General features: G+C 42.4%; 1 protein-coding gene across 1 annotated transcript; it reads right to left on the bottom strand.

Moving 5' to 3' along the window:
• Positions 1 to 2,191: 2,191 nt before the first annotated feature.
• Positions 2,192 to 6,687, bottom strand: LOC111144849 (zinc finger protein 32). Its single transcript, XM_022499394.1, has 2 exons — positions 4,255 to 6,687; positions 2,192 to 3,000 (listed from the first exon to the last, which is right to left on the bottom strand). Exons 1-2 carry the CDS (start codon positions 4,322 to 4,324, stop codon positions 2,249 to 2,251), a joined length of 822 nt encoding a protein of 273 aa, XP_022355102.1. The 5' UTR covers positions 4,325 to 6,687; the 3' UTR covers positions 2,192 to 2,248.
• Between the last annotated feature and the right edge of the window lie 19,252 nt (positions 6,688 to 25,939).

Genomic DNA, 25,939 nt, shown 5'->3' with positions numbered 1-25,939 from the left:
TCCCCGCTGAGCAGGGAGCCTGATGCGGGTCTCTGTCCCAGGATGCTGGGATCATGACCTGAGCTGAAGGCAGATGCTTAACCACTGAGCCACCCAGAAGCCCCAGGAAGAATATTTTTTAAGATCTTTTATATTTTCTGACCTATTTACTCTTTATTATAAATACTCATTTCTTTTCTGCAGAACAAGGATTCTAAGATACCTATATATAGATTATGTATGTATGTATGTATCTGTCTAATCATGCAGAAACTTTTCACACTTTAAAGAGCTCTTCAGACCTATTCTTGGAAGTCATGTCCCATCAGTTCTGTTTTTTGTGTCTGAAGCAGTTACAAGCTTACCCAGATTCAAGTGGAGGTGAAACCAATCTCCATCTCTTCATGAGATTAGTGTTAACAGAACTTGTGGGAAGCATTTTTAAACTGCCTCATTGTTACTGAATTATCTAATAAATTTCTTACAGAACAGGACTGCTGGAGACCAGCATTTACTTCTTCACGTAACTTGTATCCGGGTTAACTAATCTATACCTTGCCTTCTGTTTTGTCAAAAGAAATGTTTACTTTTAAATCTTAAGCTTTCTCATGAATCATGAATCATAATTTCGTGTTTTGGTTTAGTCAGTAAGTAAATCTCGAGTCATTCTCCCAGATTTTTCCTTTTCTTTTCACAGTATCTTATCTTTTTAGAAAATATGTTATGTTCTATTATTGCTGTATAGTAAGTAACATAAATATTTAGTGGTAGAAAACCATAGCTTTTGATTTCTTTAATGACTTTTTGTGTTAGGAATTTGAGAAGTCTGTTCTTACTTGGGGCTCTCTCATATAGTTTTTGTCAGATGTCATATGGGGCTCCAGTCATCTTAAGGTTGCACTTGCCTGGACATCTACAGTAACTCACTCACATGGCTGGTAGTTGATGCTGGCTGTCTGTTGGAGCTCAGTGGAAGCTGTCAACTAGAGCACTTACATGCAGCTTGTCCATTATAGTGGCCTCAAGACAGACTTTTTACATGGCAGCTGATTTTCTCCAGAGTAAGCGTCTCAAGAGAATCAGGCAGAAACTTTTCACACCTTTAAAGGGCTCTTCAGACCTATTCTTGGAAATTATATAGTATCAGTTCTGTTTTTTGTGTTTGAAGCAGTCACAAGCCTACCCAAACTCAAGTGGAGGTGACAGACCCCCATCTCTTCATGAGATAAGTGCTAAAGAACTTGTGTGCAGTATTTTTAAACTGCCTCATTGTTTCTAAAGTATACCTTACAGATAAGAAAATGCATAGACTCCTGTTAAGTTCAATGAATTTTGACAATTGCACAGACCCATGCATCTACCACCTGAAATAAGGATAGAGCATGTTTTCACTTTATAAGGTTGCCTTGTACCCTTTTTAAGTCAGTCCTTACTCAGTTCCCTCCACCCATAGTTAGCAACTATCTGAATTCCATTAGTTCTATTCTATTAGATGAGTTTTCTAGTGTGTATGTGTGTGTTTTCACTCAACATAAAGTTTTGAGATTCTTCTATATTATTGCATATATTAGTTGTATGTTATTTTTTATTGCTGAGTCACATTTCATTATATGAACATACCAGCATATATTACCTTACCTATTATTGGATATTTTGGGTTTTGTCCAGTTTATGACTATTATGAATTGGGATGATATCAACATTCTTGTATACATCTTCAAATGGTATAAGGGTATCTGTGGGAGCGATATTATATTACTATTCAAACCCATAGTATTTCTAAAGTATTTCTGTGCCCAAAGACCTTTGATATAATTTACCTCTCTAGATGATAAAGATTTGCTACGAAGCTCTTCCCTTCTTGAATCCTGATACAAGATTGATTTGAATATGTAAAGAAAAGACTGTGGGACTCATAAAGGGTTGATTTAAACAAAAACTAATGATGTCAACTACAGATTGAAAATCTGTATCTGTTATACATAGAACAATCTCCCATGTATGCACTAGATTAATGGAGGTACTTGGGGGAACTTAGGTAAAAATAAACTGACAAATTATGAAACATATGTGATAATGATAATAAACAAGACATTTATTTTTCATACTTATTTGGGGGAAAGGAGAAAAGTCAGTTTGCCCTACCCAATGATGGTCTTTCTGAAAGAGTCTCCATTCATTCCATAGCATTGGATAGGTTGCTTGATCTGAGTTTTTTTTTTTTTTTAGACTTTTAATTCATAAAGAGAACTTCCTTTGAAGAGGGTGGTCAAAGGGTGAGTCTTTGTGAGCAGCTTCGCTGGTGCACAGCCAGACTCCCTCTCTGAGTAAAGCTTTTCCCACACTGGCCACACAGATAGGGTGTCTCTCCTGTGTGGATTTTGCCATGCAGGATACAATTGCCCCTGGTGTGGAAACTCTTCCTGCACTGTGTGCAGGCATAGGGTTTCAGGCCTGTGTGGACTCTGATGTGAACAATTAAGCTTCCTTTCTGACTGAAGGCTTTTCCACACTGATCACATCTATAGGGCTTTTCTCCACTGTGAACTCTTCTATGAACAGCAAGGTTACTTTGATTCCTGAAGCTTCTCTGACAAATAGCACACTCATAGGGTTTCTGTCCAGTATGAAGTCTTTCATGAACGGCCAGACTACCTCGTTGACTAAAGCTTTTCCCACACTCCTTGCACTGATAGGGCTTCTCTCCTGTGTGTATTCGCTGATGTGTAACAAGATTGCCTTTGGCCCTAAAGCTTTTTCCACAATGGGTACACTCAAAGGGCTTTTGACCAGTGTGGATTCTCTCATGCAAGGTTAGACTGCCTTTTTGCCTGAAGGATTTTCCACATTCCTGACACTCATAGACCCTCTGTCTCACTCCAGGTGAATCTTCCTGTAGTGTCTTAGAATCTGGGGATTTTTGTTCCAGCTTCTCTCTTCTGAAAGAATTCTGGAAATCCCAGCTTGAGGATCCTGTGGCCTCAGAGTGATCATATTTGTGGTGGGCTTCTGTCATCACATCTGGTAAAATGAGAGGAAGTCATGTAAGATGCACCAATATGCTGAGTGAGAAGAATAGGGAAAAAAGAAACAATGCTTTGAATGCTTATTATGTGCCAGACATTACACTGTGAACTTTGCATAGATAATTTAATCATGAAAACCCTATGAAATTGCTACAGATAAGGAAATGAGAGCACAGGGAGGTTGTCACAGATCTTGCAGTTAGCTAAGTGTAGAGTTGGGATTCAAACACAGGCATGCTCCACAGAAGTATACTGCCTCTAAATTTAGTTTAATTTAGCCTCCCAAAGAACCTGTAAGGTAGACGTGATTATCTCCTTTTTATAGACAAGAATATAGGCTCAGAAAAATGAAGAAAACTATAAAAGATCAAATAGAGTCCCATAACCAAGTTTTCTCTGACTCCAAGATAGGTATGGATCCAGGTTGTACTGGGCCTAAAACTTTAAGATTCTGGAGGCACTCCATTAAGAAAAAGTATAATATAAAAGTAGGTAGAGGGTTCTGAGAGACCAATACATGAGAAATCATCTCTGTACCAATCTATTTTCCTGACAGTGGAGTAAGCTCCAGGACATCAGAAAATATGTATCAGAATTTTTGGAACATTACATCTATTATCTCTAGTCCCAGTAACCCTGCAAGGTAGAGTTTACTGTCCCCTTTTACAGATGAAGAGCCTGGAGCTCAAGGAAGTTAAACAATTTGTCTGATACCACAGATCAAGCTAGGACAATTATAGAATCTGATCCAAGGAACTTTCCCCTTTAATATCCATGCTATTTCAGTCTACTAAGCTATGGTGGAACTGAAATCAATTTTGGTTTGGAAGTTATTCTCAGACACTTCCTATGCATGCTGACAGTGTTTTCCATATTGCCCTGCATCTGAGCCTGCTACTGCACTTTAATTATGGGTCCATTAATCACTATTAACAGTTTTCTTGGAGTCATCCTAGGAAGATTTTCTCTTGCCTTACCCTTATTCAACAATTGTGCCCTGATGTAAAGCTACTCGTTCATTTTCTCAGAGACTACCTCAAAACTATTCCATATCAAGATCATTCTCTTGCTCTGTTTCTACTGCTATTTCTAATTCTAGCTTGCAAGCTTTCCCTGTAACCCCCAGGAATGGTGAACTCCTCCAAAGGAATGTCTCCTCTGCTTCCTCAGCCTACTGATCAGTGCTTGAGTACAGGGATACTAAATATTGTGATTTAAGGACATCTCAGTGATCAACCGACTCACTCACTGAAAAATGCTACATTCTGCGCATATCTTCCATGACAATCCAGCAGGGTAGCTGTTGGAAATCCAAACATGTCCACGCCTGCTGTATGACTTTAATTACCACCTCTTCATATGATTCTTCCATGGGCTATTCTTGAATACCTGAGGAGGAAAAAACAAACAAACAAACAAAAAAACATAAAAAGAAAAACAGGAAAAGGCAAGAGAATTGATAAATGAGAAGGATAAATTTGGGGTGTGAGTAAATGGAAGAAATCTGGATTGCCTGATGTAATCTTAGCCACCTATAATGTAACCCAAAGTTGGTCTAAAGGTACCATGACCACATATAAATGAGTCAAGATGGAAACATGAGGTGGGAAGCACAGAACACATATATCTCTTCCTGCCAATCCCAAGATAATGGTCACTCCTGTTTGTACTTTAGCTATGGCATGTGATTGGGATCTCCCACTTCCTTCCCCCACCTAACCACCTGCTCTTTTATACTTCAAGCCTCCAAAGGAATTCAGAATTTAAGAAAACCAACATTTCAGCCTTCATGATTCATTCTATGATGAAAATGGCTCCAGGTCTCCCCTCCAGTTCCCCCCAGGCTATAAGGACAAGAGATCTCATATGTCTACCTTTTAACAATATTTAAGAGGGTCCAGATCCAGAACCACCCCTCTCCTATTCTTCAGGATATGAGAATACCAATTTTAAGTGTAAATACTTGCCAATTCTAGGAAAAGAAAGACCTTCTTCAGACTCCCAAAACCAAGCCCAAGGCACTCCAACTAGGATAAGTAATCTGTCCAAAGTCATACAGTCAGTAAGGAGTCCAGGGTGGGCAAAGGATCAAATCCAAGACTTTCTAGAGTCTATGCCCTTAAACTAGACAATTAAGAGCTGGTGAGAATTTTTATAAAATGGAACAGAATGTAACAATGCTTGACAGGACTTTACCACTCTTCAAGATCCTAGGAATCCTCTTGTTCCACATTCTTTCCCCCCACCCCCACCTTTTTTGAGTATTTTCTTCTTACTTTAGGATCCTAATTACTAAATTCGTACACTTTATGCAGTGGTTCAGTGCATAGTCTTTATTCCCCTCCAATATGTTTCATCAAAATGCAGGCCTCCTGATTTAATGAAATAGCGGTGTGATGCTACAGTGGTTTTGTTAACCTGAACATCTGGTCTTGACACAGATGTTCTGACTGGAGAGGCATTTTAAACTTGTATTTGGAGGTGTCACCTCTAATCTGGAGTAGAGGCTACAAAGGAATCCTCTATGATATCCTTATCTATGATATCCTCTATGATACTGCCAGGATGCTACAGGAAGTTCCTTTGTTCAAGGTGCTACTGCTCAACAACTGCACATCCATCAGGAGTCCCTGGAAAGTGCACGAAACCTAAACCCTGCCTAAGGTTGGACTCTGTCTCTGGGGAATCCAGCAAAAAGTTTGGTCAGAACAAGTGGGTAGAATTTACAACTCTGCTTCTTCGCATGCTATGAGATCTTCCAACAAGTAACAACTCAGCTGCGTCTCAGGAACTGCCTTGGTTAATAAATGGAGATTGTTTTATTTTTCTCCTTAGGTCACAAATCTGAGGAAATAATTTCCTGAAAAATTTGAAGTGGCTTTATTAATAGAAAATTGCTTTTCCTATCAAAGGCTATTTATCCTCTGGAAAAACTCAGAATTAGGCCAGGAGAGACTTGGATTCTTGCCTCGAATCTCCCTTACCCCTATACAGCCTTGGGCAAGTAACCAAACAGCCCTCGCTCTGTTTCTTCCCTAACTAAATAGGTTAGCAATACTGTCTTATCAGGTAGCTCTTGGGAGAATAAAAACCAAATGTGAAGAATCTCTGATGGCACCTACAGACTGAAACGCCTAAAGTGGAGAGCCCTCAGAGGGGGTAAGCTTCGCTGTCTTTGGAACCTCTTGGGCGACAGTCTCAGGTTTAGGAGATGAGGGTGGGGGTGATTATTTTCTCTATACATCTGAATCCATTATGTCCTTTGTCCCATTCTCCACCTTAACAAGGCTGTCCTCTCTCCCATTCCCCCTCCCTAGACAGAGCAGCCCCCACCCCCAACGTGTTGTGAAATCCTCTCTGCAGGCCCCAGGCACACCTGCCTGTGGCCTCCCCCTCCCGCGTCTCCAGGGTGCGGGGCCTTCACACATGCTCTGTCCTGCGGAGCGGCGGTCGGGGGGGGCCCCTGCTCCCCCGGGTACACTCTCCCCTCCCGCCTCAGGCGACCCCGGGCCCGCCCTGCGTGCTGGACTTCAGCATCCCGCTCTCTAGTCCAGCTGGACCCTTCTCTGCGGGCCGCAAGCCTCTCCCCTCGCGGTTGGCCTCCCTCGGGGATCAGGCCGGCCAGGCCGGCTCTAGGGCAGCGGGGGCCGAAGAGGGCCCGGGGGCAGCGGCCTGCCCACACGGCCCCGCCTAGCCGGGCTCACTGACCCGGCCGGCGGCCTCACTCACCGCAGCGGCGCGCGCCGGCAGACAGACAAAGGCCGGCGCCGAGCCCACAGCAGCGCCGGCGCGAGCGGACCGAACTACAACTCCCAAGAGGCTGCGCGAGAGCCCACCCGCCGGGTCCCGCGCCTTGGCTGGCCTGGCTTCTTGGAGCACTGTGGGAAACGTAGTTCCGTGGCGCGCCCTGCTGCTCGGACTCTGAGGGTCCCGACCCGGCTGGGCCCTTGGTCGGATCCCCTTTGTGCTGTAGGCGGAGGCGTTCTGTCCACCCACGTAGTCCGGGGAGTGAGGGAGCCATGCAGCCATTCAGATTAGGCCTGGAATAGCAGCGTAGTAAAGCCGACTGCTGGGCCAGGAAATCCGGAATCCAGGGTTCTTGAGGATTTCATGGAAGGAAACAAAATCTTGCGGGAGAAAAGCCTTGGGTGCATTGGGGTTATGTGTTGAGGGGGGCTTGAGCAAAGACTGGTCTGTAGTTCAGGCTCTGAAGCTAGGAGCAAATCTGTCAAGTAGAGCCTGTGGGTAAGAATTTGACATAGCTGGGGACTTTCAAGGGTCTGAGAGGAGGATACTTTTGTCTGGTGTTGAGCTATTCTTTTCAGATCTTTTTAGCAAGATACTAGTCTTCAATTTGCAAGTGGGTGGCTCCACCACTGACTATCTGTGAGATAAAGGTTCTCTAAAAGTGCCCCAAGCCTCCCTCAAACACACTTTTATAGGATCTTGGCTTCTCCCCAAGAGGGAATTTGGATAGGCAACAATGGCTTTAAAATTCCTGATGACTTGAGGTTGCTGTTGCCTGGGACGACTCCTTAGAATCACCTTTGCTGTCCTTTTTCCTGGAACTCTCTTGCTCACTGTACTTTTCTCTTCAGGCTCCCTGCTCCAGAGCTTCCACTTGCAGACTGGTTTGGTCTCTTGAATGGAGGGTTTCATAAAGCAAACTTCCTATTGATATGTCCTTGTCCTCTACCCCATAGCCACCAGTTAAGCAAAACAAAACAGAAAAATTAATTTCACAGAGTATACAAAGTGTAAGTAATAAGTTGGTTCTTAAATGTTAGTCATCACTGTTACTAATAATATATCATTACTCAAGTTCAACTGAATCTATGTGCTGAGCCCATTTTAAGTGCCAGGTACTGTGCTGAGTGTTGGGGACATAAATGTGAACAAGGCACACTCCCTTCTCTTGGGAGGGGAGCTGAAAATCTAGCTGAGAAACAAACATACCACCTTCCTTAAAACCTGTGCCAGCGGCTTCTCTACAGGGAGGTCCATGAGTGTGCAGTGGAAACTGCCCTGATGCCCCCCATCCCCACCCACAAACGCCCCTCAGCACCAATGCGGATCTCCCTGTGGTGCATCCTTCTGTCATTCATTCCAGAGTCAGGGAGAGAAAGGGGTAGGGCACCAGGAGATGGGGTACAATCACTGTTCCGTTTCTCTTTCCTTGCTGAACAGCCAGATACTTTTACCTTTTCAAAGCTCAGGAAGCACACAGCAAAGGCCAGTCCCGATGTTTGCTGTATGAGTGTCTCTGCTTTCTTCTCTCCCGAGGCTGTGTCAATAGGGCTGTGTGTATCACCTGCCAAACTCCAGGAGTCATTTCTTCTGCTGATAAACAGCACCAGGCACCTAGAAGTCACTCTGGGTATATTGGTTCTGTTGGGGTCAGGATCAGTTGTGGACATTAGGACAAGTTTCAGATCCCATCATGAAAGCAGATGACAAAGCTTCAGTGGGAAAAGGTGGCTGTAAAAGGGGACTTGTAGGGGTGCCTGGGTGGCTCAGTGGGTTAAAGCCTCTGCTTTCGGCTCAGGTCATGATCTCAGGGTCCTGGGATCGAGTCCTGCATCGGGTTCCCTGCTCAGCAGGCAGCCGGCTCTCCCTCTCTCTGCCTGCCTCTCTGCCTACTTGTGATCTCTCTCTGTCAAATAAATAAATAAAATCTTTAAAAAAAAGGAGGGGGGACTTGTAGTTACTTTTCTCACATAAATCTGTATAAATTCTCTTAAGGAGTCTTAGGAAAGTGGGCATATTGAATGGACATGGGGGAGAAAGCAGTTAGGACTGGAGTTGATGAGACCTAATGCCCCCTAGACAGATGCTTAGCAGTCTTCACCAAGATCCTAAATGGGGCCCAGTCTTCAAACACAACCAGCAACTTAAGGCCCCCACTCAACAGGAGGTGGAGGGGGGAATAGGGTGATGGTGTCAGTAGTGTAGATTTGAAAAATTGCCAAAGAACTATTCCTCCACTTTGCATGTATTTCAAAACATTAGGCAAGGATAGATAATTCAATAAGTGGTGTTATGACAAAAGGCTAACCATTTGGGAATGAAATAAAGTTAAAGGTTTACCTTACTATAGCCAAGATAGCCTCCAGATGGATTAAATGTAAAATGTAATACCCAGATCCACAAAAGGCCCAGAAGAATGTATGGCTTAATACTTTTATAATCTTGGCACAGGACAGGCTTTCCTAACCATGGTAACAAAGGTAGAAACAATAAAGAATAAGACTGCTGGATTTGACAGCATTAAAATCCAACACTTCTGTGTGTCAACACCATTTATGAAGTTAACATATGACAAGCTGGGAAAATATTAATAACTGTCATACTTAAAGATAACATACAAAAACATTTCAATAGAAATTTGGCAAAGGACAGCAACTCAAAAAAGAAAATACTTAGGTTTGCTATCACTCTTTTTAAAATGCCAGGTGACACAGGAGATTTTTTTTTTCTCCTGACTGTTGAATGGCAAAAATTGTGGAAGGGAATAGGGTAATGGACATTTTCATCCATGTGTAATTTGAGACAGTCATTCTGACTAGACATTTGGTGATATCTATCAAAAACTCCTAAAAATATACATATTACGTCTAGAGTATTTTCCCCAGGAAAAAAAAAATCAGATAATTGTATCCTATAAGTGGAATGAAAGCTGCAGCATCTAAATTTCTAAAGTGAATTATTGACTTAGAAAGGAATTCTCGTTTCCTTGAAGGGAGTTGTTGCCCCAGAAGTTTCCATGAGATGGTATGATGCTCAAGGAAAGCTCTACTCCTTCACTTGCTGCCGTAGTTCTGAACAGTCTTTGGGTCTAGAGTGGTAGAATCTGCCCTCCTGGAAGGGTTTATCAGAATAATTTCCATTATGTTTCAAGTCTGTGTTCATTCTAGTCCCTGTCAGAAATGCAAGTGCCTTTAGTCATTTTCAACAACTGTGTTTTATGTCTTCCATACCATTATTCTGTACATTCACTGAACTAACTGGCCTTCCCATCCCTCCAAAGCCATCCCATTATGTCCATCTTGGATGCCAGTGCTTGGCAGAAAGCTGGCTGTCTCTCAGGCCTTTATGCCCAGTGGCCAGACTTGAGGAGATGGATCTACCAGAAAGAAAGGGATCTCTGTGTTAGTACAATTCTTTGGAAAGGTTGAATTCTCAGCTAGAGCCATCCACAGGTCTCTTGACTTGCTAGCTAGTTCTCAGGGCTGGAAGTCATCCTGGCCTCTCCTTGGACAAGCCATTCCTGTTCTCTGCAGCTGCTTCTGTCCCTTTGAGCAAACATGTCTTGTGTTTATTCTCCCTATTCCTACGTTCTACTAATGATTTGGCATTAATGATGCCTACCTAGTGTGTGCATCTTAGCTTTTGTAACTTAACTCTATTCAAATCTAAATCATTCATCCTTGTGGAGACTATTTGTACAGGGTTCAGACAGATTTTTATTCTTGTCATTTATTTCTCCCATGTAACTTGTTACACCTTTCTTCATGCAGTTTTTTGATGGAGTTGCTTATAAAGCAGAAGATGGGAAGGGAAGTTTGGGGTGGGGATTGATGCCCCACACTTAGTATATATTTGCATCTATTTCTAGCACTAAGGGCCGGGCTGTCCTTTCCTGCATAGGCTCCAGTGCCCAGAGCTGATTATTCTGTTTGGTAGCACTTAGTGGGGCTGCCTTTAGGGATCCCTTTAGGATATATTTATGGAGCTGCTTGGCCCAGAAAGAGGAGGTGCCCTTTGTTGTGTGGGTGAGTATAGTCCTTTCATAATGACCCTTCTAAGGAGATGTTAAGAGGGAGCATGAAGTACTATGTTTCTGTCAGCCCACTTCATAGGAAGGCCCCCCCCAAACAGCCAGACAATGAAGGCATGAATGGGATTGCAGGTGAGAGCTAGAAGTTGTTCCTGCTCAGATTATCTGTTGGATGTTACTTCCTGCTACACCCAAGACTCAGCTACAGCCCTGGGAGCCAGGGTTCTTCACTGGGGACCCATGGGTGTGTGCCACGTGGGTCTGTGGACTTGCAAAATGGCATAAGTGAACTTTTGGAGCAGATAGTACTTAATTTTCATCGAAGAGTTGGTTGACCTCCAAAAAGATTAAATTGATTATTTTAGAGAATCCTTGAATAAATAGAGATATATCATTTTCAACTTTTTCTTTTAACTTTTCCTTTTTAAAGTAGGCTACATGCCCATTGTGGAGCCCAATCTGGGCCTGAACTCACAATCCTGAGATCAAGACCTGAGTTGAGATCAAGAGTCAGACACTTTTTAAAAAAAAAAAAAATTATTTATTTATTTGACAGTGAGAGAGAGAGAGAGAGAGAGAGCGAGCGAGCGCACACAAAAAGGGGGAGCGGCAGGCGGAAGGAGAGGGAGAAGCAGGCTCCCCACCAAGCAGGTAGCCTGATGCGGGACTTCATCCCAGGACCCTGGGATCATGACCTGAGCTGAAAGCAGATGCTTAACCTTTTTTTTTTTTTTAAGATTTTATTTATTTATTTGATAGAGAGAGCGAGAGAGACAGGAGGAGAAGAGTTGGACACAACTGACTGAGCCACCCAGGCACCTTGAACTTTCTTTCTTTTCTTTTCTTTTTTTTTTTTTAAGATTTTATTTATTTATTTCTCAGCATGAGCACAGGCAGAGCACAGTCAGACAGAGTGGCAGGCAGAGGCAGAGGGAGAAGCAGGCTCCCTGCTGAGCAAGGAGCCCGATGCGGGACTCGATTCCAGGACTCTGGGATCATGACGTGAGCCGAAGGCAGCCGCTTAACCAACTGAGCCACCCAGGCATCCCTGAACTTTCATTTTGAAATAATTTCGGACTTACAGAAAAGTTGTAAGAACAATACAGGAGTTTTCACAATCATCTTTCCCCCAGCTTTTCCTAACAGTAACAACTGAGAGAATTATAACAACAATGAAAACCAGGAAATTAACATTCGTACAATACCCAAAAGTGATACTTAAGAGTAAATGACTGACCTTACTGAAATTTCAACCCCTTATGTTCATTTTCTCTTCCTGGGTCCAGTCTAGGGTCCCATACTGCATTTAGTTGTTATTGTTGTGTCTCATTAATTTCCTCCTATTTGTGGCACTTCCCTATTTTAAAGAAGAAAATAAAATCTGTTGGTAGTGATGACATTAAAATGCAAGATAAATGTAAGGACATACATATGATCTGCCTCCCTGTCTTCTTTTTTCCCTTCTTACTCATTTTTTTTCCCAAGCGAAACTTAAAAATTAGCTTTATTTTTATTTGCTAACTGAAATAACTTATTTATTTTAAAATTAGTAATAAAAGGCAACTGATGATTTTAATTAATTAATTTAGAGTGTGAGTAAGGGGTTGAAGGGAGAGGGAGAGAGAATTTTATGCTTGATAAGAGTGTTTTCATCAGTCTGGAGGCTTTCGGTTACACTGGATAGTCTAAAAATGTGATTTACAGTATGGGCTGCCACACCAAATAAATAGTCTTAGGATAGAGCCTGGACACTCCAGGTAGCAACAGAATGACAGATGGTGGAAGCTTTGGGTCACCTGGGCAGTTTATCATGTCTATGTGATGGACCCCAAATAAACACTCTGGACATCAAGGCTCAAGTGAACTTACTTGGCTGGCAATACTTTGGACGTTTTGTCACATTAATGCTGGGAAAGCAGTGGTTTCCTGACTCCTTGGGGAGAGGACAACCGAGAGATCCATGCTTGCTACTTTTCCTGGACTCTGCCGTATGTATTTCTCTCCTTCACTGATTTTATTTTATTTTATTTTTAAGATTTTATTTGTTTATTTGACAGAGAGAGAGAGAGATCACAAGCAGGCAGAGAGAGGGGGAAGCCTGCAATGACTTTTAGAGTTGAATCTGAAACTTTGCTCTTAAAGATAAAAATAATTCTTCTCCCAGGACAAATGAGGGTTTGTTACTGGTAAATTGTCATTTTATATTTAGCAGGTCCATGTCAACTGAAGTTCCCTTCCTCATTTCAACACATTTCATTTGTAAGAATACAGTAGAAGAGAGCGGGTCACTTTCAGACCTGAAGTTATCTTACTTGCACTGAGGATTTATAACAAATATTAGAGTTCTTCTAAATATGGTGGAGATTAAACCCAACATAGAACCACTGCCTTTTTTTTTTTTTTTTTAAAGATTTTATTTATTTGAGAGTGAGAGTGCTCCAGTGGGGGAAGGGGTAGAGGGAGAGGGGCAAGTAGACTCCCTGCTGAGCAGAGAACCTCACACAGGGCTGGATCCCAAGACCCTGAGATCATGACCTGAGTTGAAGTTAGATGCTTAACTGACTGAACCACTCAGGTGCCCCTAGAACCACTGCCTTGAAAGACCCTGATCACAACTTGTGGCAGCCTTTATTGGTAGGTCACACATGTATCTGTCTAGATTCCAGAGTTTTTTTTTTTTGTTTGTTTGTTTTTTTAAAGATTTTATCTATTTGTTTGACAGAGACAGAGAGAGAAAGACCACAAGTAGGCAGAGAGGCAGGCAGAGAGAGAGAGTGGGGGAAGCAGACTCCCTGCTGAACAGAGAGCCCGATGCGGGGCTCGATCCCAGGACTCTGAGATCATGACCTGAGCTGAAGGCAGAGGCTTAACCCACTGAGCCACCCAGGCGCCCCTAGATTCCAGAGTTTTAAAAAAATGTCTTGAATGTTTCATCAAGATCTAAGTTCTTCAGGCCTAAAGAACAGCTTTATAGACTTTTTTTTTTATTTTTTAAGAAACTTTGACCTTAGTGCTAAATTCATTTATGTAATTCCAGTGGAGGTGGTGGTGGTGGTGCGTAGTTTGGTAATGGGAGTATCTTTCCAAATGTTCAAATCTGACAAAATTGCTATGAGTCAAGTGCATCTTTTCATTGTAGAAACCAGGCACACTCAAGTGCAGAGTATTTTTCAGACACTCAGCTTGCTTTAATGGTTGTTCAGTTTCTGAAAACAGAAGTCCCAGTGTTTACTTAAAAAGAGAAAAGATGAATTGTAGGGTGAATGCTAAATTTATGCTTCACATTGTCAAAGACTGCTATTTTCAGAGCAGTGTGGAAATGAACTCTAATTGAGAAAATGGTTTATGCCATAGCATTTGGGAACATTTTTCATTTAAAAATTTTAAGTATGTGGTACAATATGCCAGTGGGCACATATGAACACAACATTTGTGTTTTTGTCCTTTTTTATTTCTGAAATCCTTTCAAATATTTAAAAATTTCAACCATTCAAGGGGCGCCTGGGTGGCTCAGTGGGTTAAGCCTCTGCCTTCTGCTTGGGTCATGATCTCAAGGTTCTGGGATTGAGCCCCACATTGGGCTCTCTGCTCAGCAGGGAGCCTGCTTCGCCCCCGCTTCTGCCTACTTGTGATCTCTTTCTCTCTGTCAAATAAATAAATAAAATCTTCAAAAAAAATTTCAACCTTTCAAAAGTAGTGTAGTCTGTTGGCATTTCAAATGTTCATAAACTTATTTTGCTTTGAGTATAGTTGACATACAATATCGCTTTACTTTCAGGTGTACAACATAATGATTCAGCAACTCTATACATTATGCCATGCTCACCACAAGTGTAGCTACCACTGTCACCACACAATACAGTACCATCAGCTGTATTCCCTGTGCTGTACCTTTTATTCCCATGAGTTATCCATTCTATAACTGGAAGCTTGTGTCTCCAACTCCCCTATACCCATTTTCCCCATATCCATTTTTCCCTCTCCTTTGCCAGCTATCAGTTTATTCTTTATATTTATATATCTGATTCTATTTTTTGTTTGTTTATTCATTTTGTTTTTTAGGTTTCACATATAAGTGAAACCATATTCTCTTTCTGACTTATTTTACTTAGCATAATACCCTCTAGGTCCATCCAAGTTACTGCAAATGATAGAGCTCATCCTTTTTTGGTGGTTGAGTAATGTTCCATTGTATAGTATACAACTGTTGGTCAACATTTATGACTTTTCCAATATTTGATTCTGAACTTGACAACTTGCTAACTTGAATACCTTTAAAATAAAATTTATTGCACAAGGAGTTGAAATAAGGTGTTTTTAACTCATAAAACAAGCTGCTGGAAAATATTTCCCTACATTTTTCTGAATAACATTTTCAGAAATGCCTTCAGGGACAAAATTTTAAAATATTTAACTGGAAAATATTTAACATTTAAAAGAGCTTACTAACAAGATAAGAGACGTAATATTTTCTTCTGTAATCTTTCTACAATTCTAGGAGAAGTTGCTATAATTTCGGGACCTTGTTCTTGTTCACATGCCTTGCTTGAGGTCTTAATGGGAAGGTGTTCTCATGGCACAGACTCCAAAAATAGCTGCGAAGCACACTGTAATGCAATTACTCTCAAATACGTCCAGTTGGCATAGCCTCTGGTGCTCCTTATGGGACTTTATGACATACCACTCTGAGCAGCTGCTCAAATACCACTCTGAGCAGATGCTGTCGGTGCCCCCTTATCTCCTGAGTTCTTAAGCTTCAGTGGACAAGTTCCCATATGTGGAAGGCTCCTTACCTCAAGAATCTGAGTTCTTTGCCTGAGGACTTTCTTTGGCCATCGGAAATTGCCTGGCTCTTTGAGTGTGGCAGGCCTCAAGTGATGGAGAATTAGTGCTTTCAGGAATCACCTTCAACCAATGAGGAATAGAAGTTCATGGAGAAATATCCCAGCCTGCTCCCTTCTCAGCTAGGCAATTCTGGAGTATGTTCTGTATTTTCTCAGAGGGTCCCAGCAGACTTGTACCCCATTTGCCTACAGTGGTACCCCACTCTTTCATGTATCCTTGGTTGATTTTCCTTCCTTTCCTGGCTCATGTTCCTACTACCTGTGTTTCTCAAATTACTTGTCCCTAAGACTTTGTCTCAGGTCTACTTTCTGGGGAATCCAATGGGAGACACCATATGAACTATGTAACACAACAGAACCATCAGTCTTATTGGGAAGTAAAAAGCTCTTGGTGGGCCTCAATATGAACTGAAGTCTGGGGCACCTGTGTGGCTCAGTTGGTTAAGCCTCTGACTCTTCATTTCAGCTCAGATCTTGATCTCAGGGTTGTGAGATCAAGCCTCACATCCAGAGAACCTGCTTAAGATTCTCTCTTTCTCTCTGTCCCCACCCCCTGCACATGCACTCTCTCTCTCTTTCTTTCTCTCAACAAACAAACAAACAAACAAACAAACACCACAAAAAAACCCCCAAACAAGTAAAAAAACTACTTGAAGGAATTGGAGATTAAAGAAGTTCACCAAGCCCCAATAGGTAAGGGTATATTATTAACAAAGCTGGTGGATCAAGACAAATGGATGCAAAATCAACAACAACACACACACATACTGGGAGAGAAGATAGTATCATTTTATTTATTTTAAAATATTAAAAAAAATTTTCAATTTAAAAATTAAAAAAATTTTAAATGTAAAAACTTAAATTTTATTTTTTATTTTATTTTTTAAAAAATATTTTTATTTATTTGACAGACAGAGATCACAAGTAGGCAGAGAGGCAGGCAGAGAGAGAGAGGGAAGCAGGCTCCCTGCTGAGCAGAGAGCCCAATGCGGGGCTCGATCCCAGGACCCTGAGATCATGACCCGAGCCGAAGGCAGAGGCTCAACCCACTGAGCCACCCAGGCACCCCAATTTTATTTTTTAAATTACATTATAATGTATTATTTGTTTCAGGGATACAGGTCTGTGGTCCATCAGTCTTACACAATTCACAGCACTCACACTAGCACCCCAGCATCCGTCACCCAGCCACCCCATCCCTCCTACCCCCTCCACTCTGGCAACCCTCCGTTTGTTTCCCGAGATTAAGAGTCTCTTATGGTTTGTCTCCCTCTGGTTTTGTCTTCATTTTTCCCTCCCTTCCCCTATGATCCTCTGTCTTGTTTCTCAAATTCCTCATATGAGTGAGATCGTATGATAATTGTCTTTCTCTGATTGATTTATTTCGCTTAGCACAATACCCTCTAGTTTCATCCACGTCGTTGCAAATGGCAAGATTTCATTTTTGAATTCTGCTTAATATTCCCATATATATATATATATATATATATATATAGCATTTTCTTTATCCATTCATCTGTTGAAGGACATCTAGGCTCTTTCCATAGTTTGGCCATTGTGGACATTGCTGCTATAAACACTGGGGTGCAGGTGCCCCTTCGGATCACTACATTTGTATCTTTGGGGTAAATACCCAGTGGTGAAATTGCTGGTTCATTGGATAGCTCTATAAAAAACTTAAATTTTAAATTCCCCAGTTAACATACAGTATTATATTAGTTTCAGGTATACAGTACCATACAGTACTTGGAGCTCACTATGAGAACTGCACTCCTTAATCCCCATCACCGATTTCACCCATCTCCTGACCCACCTCCAAAATAGTATTATTTTATTTATTTTTAATTTTTTTATTTTTTAAAGATTTTATTTCTTTATTTGACAGAGAGAGATCACAAATCGGCAGAGAGGCAGGCAGAGGGAGAGGGGAAGCAAGCTCCCTGCTAAGCAGAGATCCTGATGCGGGGCTTGATTCCAGGACCCTGGGATGATGACCTGAGCCAAAGGCAGAGGCTTCAACCCACTGAGCCACCCAGGTTTCTCCCCACTCCCCCTCCCCCCCTTTTTTTTTTTTAAATATTTAGAAATAGTATTATTTTAAACCAGCATTTAAGATCACAGACTAAATAATGAAAGCATAGGAAGGAATGGGAAAGAGCATTGAGAGAAGCCAAAAATCATTAATGTCTCCTGCTTACCTAAAAGGCAAATAGCGTTTTGTGTGTTTATTGCTGTTTTAAGATAGTTTAAATGAGACCGATACAGTTTGTTGTTACAGGATAACAGCCATGGGATCCAAACTGGGCTGCTTTTCTGCTTCACCTTAGTAAAGGATGGAAGCAAATAGGAATATGTTCACTCATCTAAAGACAAGAAATAGACAAGTCTAAAAAATTGGTCTTGGATTGAGAATGTTCACCATATGCACCCTCCGATCGCAGAGAGGCTCCTGTCTCACCTCCCATATTCCATCAAACTTTGTCCTCCCAGTTTTACCTCTATTTATTGGATCTGCCACCTCTACTCTTGCTTCTCCACCACTCCACAATGTGTAACCTGGATTTTTTCCCCCCTGGATTTCCAGGATAGGTTCCTAAATGTTGATTTGCCTAAAAATTACAATTCACTGTGCATGTTAGGTCCCCAATAAATCTTAAGCCATAGAGTACACAAAAGCTCTCGAGAATGGAGCTGGGAACAGCCCTGAGTCTAATGCTCTCAGAAACAGATGTGTCTCTGTAGACATTTTATGTATGTTACATATAATTTGATCCTCACAGCAATCCTATGTACCAGGCAGTGGCATTCCCTCTACCTTAGAGAGGTGTCTGTTATGCATCCAGGGTCTCTTGAGCAGTAAGTAGCCAGTTTGGGATCCTGCCCTGTTCTCATTCTAAGCACCTTGCTTCCTCCAGCTCACTGTCTTGCCTGGACAGGATGTGCACTGCACTGCACCTGAAACAAAATAACCCAGAGCAGCTTTAGCAGATATGAACACAGCACTGACATTAATATTAATATTAAAAAGCATTTGTTTAGTCACAGAAGTTGGCTATATATATGTAGCATTTAACAAAAATTATGATTATATTAAAGACAATGTTTTAAAAAGCTAATGAACTTTGTTACTTTTTGACATAAAGATATACCATTTAGAGTTAAGGAGTATTTGACAAAATATGCTATTTAGAAACTTGATTTTGGGGGGTGCCTGGGTGGCTCAGATGGTTAAGCATCTGCCTTCAGTTCAGGTCATGATCTCCAGGTCCTGGGATCGAGCCCCATCTCAGGCTCCCAGCTCAGTGAGGAGTCTTCTGTGTCTTCCTCTCCCTCTGCCTCTCCCCCTGTCTCCCTCTCCCTTGCCTCTGCCCGCCCTCTGTCTCTGTCTCTCTCAAATGAATATTTGAAATTACCAGTATCAGTTAATATTAAGTCAAGCTGACAAAATGTTGGTATGTATTACAAAGCAATAAAATAGAATTAATTGATAGAATCTGAGCGTTAGAAACTTTCCAGTGTCTGAAACTTCTACAAAGTAGTATAATTCATTACAACATGAAGACATCCAATACATTACAAAAGATAAAAATCTTACAGGCTATATAGTATTCCCACAATATAGCAAAACTAGTAACCAATGTTTCAATAGGAATTACAAAATTATGCCATTTAAAATGTGCTCAGTTCTCTCTCAAACAATAATCAGCTACAGTGGGAAATTAAAGAATATAGTGACATGCTGTGCATTAAATAATAACATTACATATAAAAATGTAATTTTTATCAAAACAATATTCGAGAGAAAATTAATATACAGTGTTTTTATCATCACTAAAGGAAAAAAGGCAAAAGAAAGCATTCAATATGCATTTCTTCAAAAGAGATGAAAAAAGTATAAGACAAAAATAATATCAATAAAAGGAAAAAACAAATTAGAAAATAAAAACTGAAAACTATGAACCTCAAAAAGACAACTCACTAAAAAATCTGATCAAGAAAAACAATCAATATGTACAAACAATACTATAATTAAGAAAGAATGGGGCACCTGGGCAGCCCAGTCCATTAAGCATCTGACTCTTGATCTCAGCTCAGGTCCTGATCTTAGGGCTGTGAGTAAGTAGTAAGTAGTAAGTAAGTAAGTAAGTAGTAAGTAGGCAGGAGCCTACTTAAAAAAAAAAAGTAGTAGATATAATTCATTATTAAATTATTAAAAAATATAATTTATTTTGTATAGTTTACAAAGATATAATTTATGGCAAAAGTATAATTTATATTATAAAATTATAAGCAAATATTGTTAATGATAACTTAAGTACAAAATTTGACATTTTGGTGTTTTTGGTCTCCCTCATGACCACAAGAGGGCAGAGTAGTTTTTAATTTCTTTTTCCCTCTTGCCTGGGAAGTCCTGGAGGAGTTCTGAGCTTTCTATTTTGTTGACAGACCCCAAGGAGCAAGATTGCTTAGTGTTTGGAAGGGATCAAGAAGATTCTGGTTTGCTCACCCTCCATTGGAGGGAATATCAAAATGAGAATCCTAGGGTCCTGGTGGGGAAAGAAGAAAACATGGAATTTATAGAGTGAATTGGTAAGTTGGTATAGTTTCCAGGAAGAAAAGTAGTAGATTTCTGAACAGGAAATAGATGCCAGGTCAGACTGTTGTTAAAGACCAGTTGAAGAACCAGAGAGGGAGGGATTTTGGTTCTATTCTGTGTGTTGAAAGGGCCTCAGAAACCCAGAGGGGCATAATTAACTGGCTCCGATCATGTCTATGCCTCAAGAGGACAAACAATCCTTCTAGAGTAGCAGTGCTAAATTAGAAAAGAGGTTCATTGAAGTGCCTTTCCGGCTTAAGGGTTTTTATTATTAAATAACTTCCAAGGACCATCTTTGGTCCAATGGTGGGAAGTATACAAATATGAAAATCACATCCCTGGCATGGATCCGCCATTCTGCAACTTTGGGCAGACCATTTTAAGTTCCTCACATAATGACAACAACCTTGCCTGTGTCATGGAGCTGTGAAGGTTAATTCTGGTAGTTACGATTCACTTTGTGAGAAACATAAAGCTCGTTGTGAACCTAGGGGTTTCATGTTATCCAGTGGTCCTGGAACTCTTAGACATCCCACAGCACTTTGTCGCTATGTATTTTATGATCTTTGCACCTTCCTATGGTTTGGTAATAGTTATGTTTTAGTAATAGTTATGTATACCTCCTCTTGACTACAAGAGCAAGATTTGACCAAGTGCTTCTGTGAACCCCCTTCACTCCTGGGTTGTGTCATACGTGTAGCTTGTAGTCAGTGACTATTTAGTAAGTGAATAAATATTTGTTCAATAATTCCAAAGATGCTTCCCGTCTTTATTCTAACACCCGGTATTGCCAAAACATACAGATTAGAAACTATCATTAGTCTCTGACATTGTTGTATATGTAGAAAATTCTATGGAATCTAAAAATAAAGCTACTAGAATAGTACTTGAATTTGGTAAGGTTACAGGACACAAAGCCAATAAACAGTTCATTGTATTTGTACATAATGGCAACAAATAAGCAGAAAATGAATTAAAAAAATTTTTTTAAAAGATTTTATTTATTTATTTGACAGAGAGAGAGAGAAATCACAAGTAGGCAGAGAGAGAGGGAAGCAGGCTCTCTGCTGAGCAGAGAGCCGGATCGGGGCTCGATCCTAAGACCCTGAGATCATGACCTGAGCTGAAGGCAGAGGCTTAACCCACTGAGCCACCCAGCTGCCCCTAAAAAATATTTTTTTAATAATAGCATCAAAACATCAAATATCTAGGAAGAACTCTAACAAAATACATACAAAATCTCAATACTAAAGTTACAAAATATGGCTAAGAAAAATGAAGGCAGACCTAAACAGTCAGGGGAGCCATGCTAAAGAGCTTGCCCATCGCCCTGAAGCCAAGAAGGTGGGGCTGCCAGCCCCTGCCATCCAGCCCCTCCATCCGGCCCCAGGTTTGCACCTCTGACCACGAGACTCCCGAGACTCCTGGTTCCTTCCTTGTCTCCTTTTAGCTCTCTCGGCCACTCCTCAGGCTTCACTTTCAGGTCTTTGCTGTTCTCTTTTCACCAGCAGCCCTTTCGTGTTCTGCTTCCAGCAGACAGTATATCCTGTTCTGTTTCAGAGGGAGTGAGAACCATCAGGCCTGAGCCCTCTGTGCCGCTGCTGCCAGACCGGGCATCACGTGGGGTACCTGCTGCCTCCTTGGAAGCAGATGGGGTGCTCTTTTTGCCCAAGGTCAAGGACACTAACCTGCATGTTGTCTTGGGGAATTTACTCCTTCAGGTATCCTCTCTTATTTCCAAATAGTCTTTTTAAAAGTAAAGATGTTTTTAAGATTATAAGAACGATACAACTTGTAATATAAGAATATGAAAAAATACAAAGAGGAAAAAATTGATGCTAATTCTACCAAACAGAAAAATCATCATGAATATTTCTACTTTTTGGATCATTTTAAAGGCTCAATGGGTTGAAGCCTCTGCCTTTGGCTCAGGTCATGATCCCAGGGTCCTGGGATTGAGCCCCGACTCAGGCTTTCTGCTCAGCAGGGAGCCTACTTCCCCCTCTCTCTCTGCCTACTTGTGATCTCTCTCTCTGTCAAATAAATAAATAAAATCTTTAAAAAAAAAAATAAAGGCACAAGGTGGTCATACTAGTAAATAAAAATTGTCCCCTCAGTTAAATGGCTGTTATTAACTGTAACCATTCCCACTTTATTGGACATTTAGGAGATTTCAAATGTGATTTTTTTTAAAGACTTTATTTATTTATTTGACAGATAGAGATCACAGTAGGCAGAGAGGCAGGCAGAGAGAGAGAGAGAGAGAGAGAGGAGGAAGCAGGCTCCCTGCCGAGCAGAGAGCCCGATGAGGGGCTCGATCCCAGAACCCTGAGATCATGACCTAGAGCCGAAGGCAGAGGCTTAACCCACTGAGCCACCCAGGTGCCCCTCAAATGTGATATTTAATGTTGGGTAGCTTTCTAAAGGTTTGTTTGTATTTTTCTGATTATGACAATTTTACACTACTCTCTCTGTGCGGCTTCTGCGGCTGCCCCTCTCCCTCAGGAGACACTGTTGCCTAATGAGAGAGATTTTGGGTCCTCTTTGTAAGCTGGGTCCAGTGACTTCCTGGGCTCAGAAGCCTTTCATTCAGGGATCCCCTTTCCTGCCATGGAAGGTGCTTCTTCAGATGCGCCAGCAGATGGCAGAGGGGACAGCCACGAGGGCCTGCAGTGGCAGCAAACTGCATGTCCTCACACGGAAATCACGTATCATCTCTGTGAGCCTCCCCGTGGCCCAGGCTTGGCACCCACAGTCAGCAGGCTGGTCTGGGCAGGCCCGGTTGGGGATCCCGGGGAAGTTCGCTGGACCTAAGTCAGAGTCTGGATGCAACGAAATCCTAGAATACAGAACGGCGCTACTTAGAAAGCCACCTAGGAAGTGTTTTGTGAAGATAGACGAATTAGAGGGGAAGCGCAGATGCCTGGACGTCTCTGGGCGCACGCGGTAGGGGCCCCCACAGCCCTGGGCTTGGCGTGTTGGTGCTGGACGTTTCCAGCAGGGGGCAGTGCAGGCACGCTTAGGAACTTAACCCCGACTGCGCTGAACTTTTCCTTGCAAAATCGTGGAAAAGCTTGGAGCGGCTTGATCTCTGTTTTATGGTCTGAAGTTTATTGACTTTCACTCCACACGAATCATTCCAGCCCGAGGGAATCCTTTAAAAGCAGCGGCAGCAGCAGCATAGATCACAATCACGTGGGTTCAATGGAACTTGTTTTCTCTCCTTTGCTTTGGACATCTGTCAGGGTGGTGTGACAACTCCACAACCAGAGGGGATAGGCTTTCAGGGAAGGGCAGGGGAGGTGGATTCTGCCTGGTGCAGCCTCTCAGTGGGGACTTATTCAGGGTGCTGCTTAAGCAGACTTGCAGATGGCTGGAAATGCCTTTGTTGTGGTCCAAAGTCAAAGTCAGACTCTGTTGTAAAAGAAATGTCATTGCCATTATTTCCTGTGATTCCAGCCTAGTTTCTTTCTTTTTTATGCCTGATACAGATGAATCAACCACTTCCTGCTTAGCTCCGCCAACTTACTGATTGCTCAGTCATTGTAGATTTAAAACACACCAGTTCCCTCTCGCATATCCTTGGACTGATTGTACTTGGGGAGCACAGGGCTTGACACAATCACCCCCCTAGTACCACAGGGTGGGCAGCCTCTTCCAAGGCCTTGGGACCTTCTGGGCCTCTTGTCTGTGGGGTTTCTGCTGATCCCTACCTATTTCCAATTTATGTTTTATGTCCTGTTGGGCCACCCACGGAGGGGCTAGGCAGGGCTCTGGGAAAGATGTCTGTGGTTCCTTGGCTCCCTGGGACAGAGAGATCAGCTGAGAGCGTAGCAGAATCTCTCCTGGGCCTCAGTGGAAGCTGTCCAAGTGTCTTTGATACAATTTCCCACATTCCAGTTTGAAGACTCTGAGTAGATCCCCCTGGGTTCCAAGTCCCACTTGGTCCCCTGTGAACTTAGGGATGGTCTCTCATGCCTTTCAGGTGGGTCAGGTAGGGCTATTATGGGTCCTTTGGTGCCTAGACATACCCAGACCCACTGCTCCCCTGAGGCTGGGTGACACAGGCTTGTCTTAGAGGCTTGCTGCTGCTTTCCCCTGGTTTCATTTCTGGGTTCGACTCTCAGACTTCAAGTACGGTTTGCTGTGTGTCTATCACCCACCTGCCCTCTAGTCTTCCCACAGAGGGAAGAGAAGAGAATGTGGCCTTGGCTCTGAGCCTGAGCCTTATGCTTCCTCTCTCATCAGTTCCTCCCACTACCCAGCCTGGAGGGTGCACACACACTAACGTGTGCAACACATATAGACACACAGATGCAGACACACACATACACACACTGCATACTCTGGCACACACAGACCCACAGACACATACAATAGGTTATAGATAAAGAAGATTTGTCCTTTGCTTCTCATGCTGGATATATGGGTGCATTGTAGGTGAGGTTGGTTGTGGTGGGGGATAACAAACCTTCATCTTTCTGCTTCATGCCTTTCAAATCTTTGGTTTCATACCTGGATGGTCCCTTTATAGTAAGAGGCTAAGTTTGTATTGTCTTTACTTTTTGATTCCACAGTTGACTGTCTTTCCCCAAAACACTGGGCAAGTCTATGTCTGCCTATCTGGAGAAGGAAAGCCTCGTGGGCCATAAGGAGCACTTCTGTCCAAGCATCATCATCATTCATACCTGCACTCCATCCTCTGTGCCTCATGGAGGATTGTCAGGTCAAGGTCCCAAGGCTCAACCTTGAGTGGAGGGGGGTTTCCCTTAAAGAGAATGGGCTTTTATTGTCAGTCATCCTGGGAGGTAGTGGATTCTAGGGCAGGACATGGGACTTGGGAGAAGTTGGGGTCTCTGAGCAGATCCAGGTATCCCCAGTGTCTGAATTCTGAACACATTGAGAAATTTCCCAGAAGAGTGGCAAACGGAGGCCAAAGCATGGCCTTACTAGTTCCGGTGGGTGGTCATCTCTCGCCATGCAGAGGGTCTTGAGTGAGGTAGACAGTGTCCATTAGGGGCCAGATATGGGATTACTTCTAAGTTATTCTCTGTTATACTTCCTTAGTTTATTCTAAGTTCTTCAAATTCCCCAAAATTTATAAGCTGGGCTCAGATTATGGTGGGGTCTTGGGACTGGAGAGGAATTTGTGTGATGAGTGGTACAGGTCACAGTGCCCAGTCCCTGTGGACAGAGTCATGGAAGCCAAGGGCAGCTGTGCCCTGTGGACCTGACTTGTGGTAGCTGCTGGTGGTGAGGGTAGTGAGAGATGGGAGCAATGAGAGACGAAGGGAGGAGGAGAGGGTGGGTCCAGCTCTTGAGTATCCTGAGATAATTGTAGAAGACACTGGCTGATGAGCCCATGGGGTTCCCTGCCTCCCTAATTCAGGTCAGAGTGCCATTGGACATGGTCTATGTTCTGTGTACCATGTGTGTTATGCTCAGTGTCCTTCTGGGCTCTAAGGAGGCAGTCTCTACAACATGCCAAGCCCAATGAAACCCCATGTTTCCAAACAGAAGCTCCGACATGGAAGTTGAGTCATAGTATGTGGATGAGGAGATGGAAAGTGGTTTTAAAGCTGATCAAGGGCCTTGTCAGTTCATAGTAGACATGGGGTTTGGTAAACTGTAATACTCAGCCCTTCCCATGCAGCATTCCCTTCCTGGGGTCCTGGAGAGCACTAGAGGGGCTCCCTGGCCCCCTTGCACTGCCCCC

Source organism: Enhydra lutris, unplaced genomic scaffold (assembly GCF_002288905.1).
Source record: "Enhydra lutris kenyoni isolate GAN:26980312 unplaced genomic scaffold, ASM228890v2 scaffoldscaffold12, whole genome shotgun sequence".
NCBI lineage: Eukaryota > Metazoa > Chordata > Mammalia > Carnivora > Mustelidae > Enhydra > Enhydra lutris.
The sequence above is the reverse complement of the archived record's forward strand: the minus strand, read 5'-3'. Positions and strand labels throughout refer to the sequence as shown.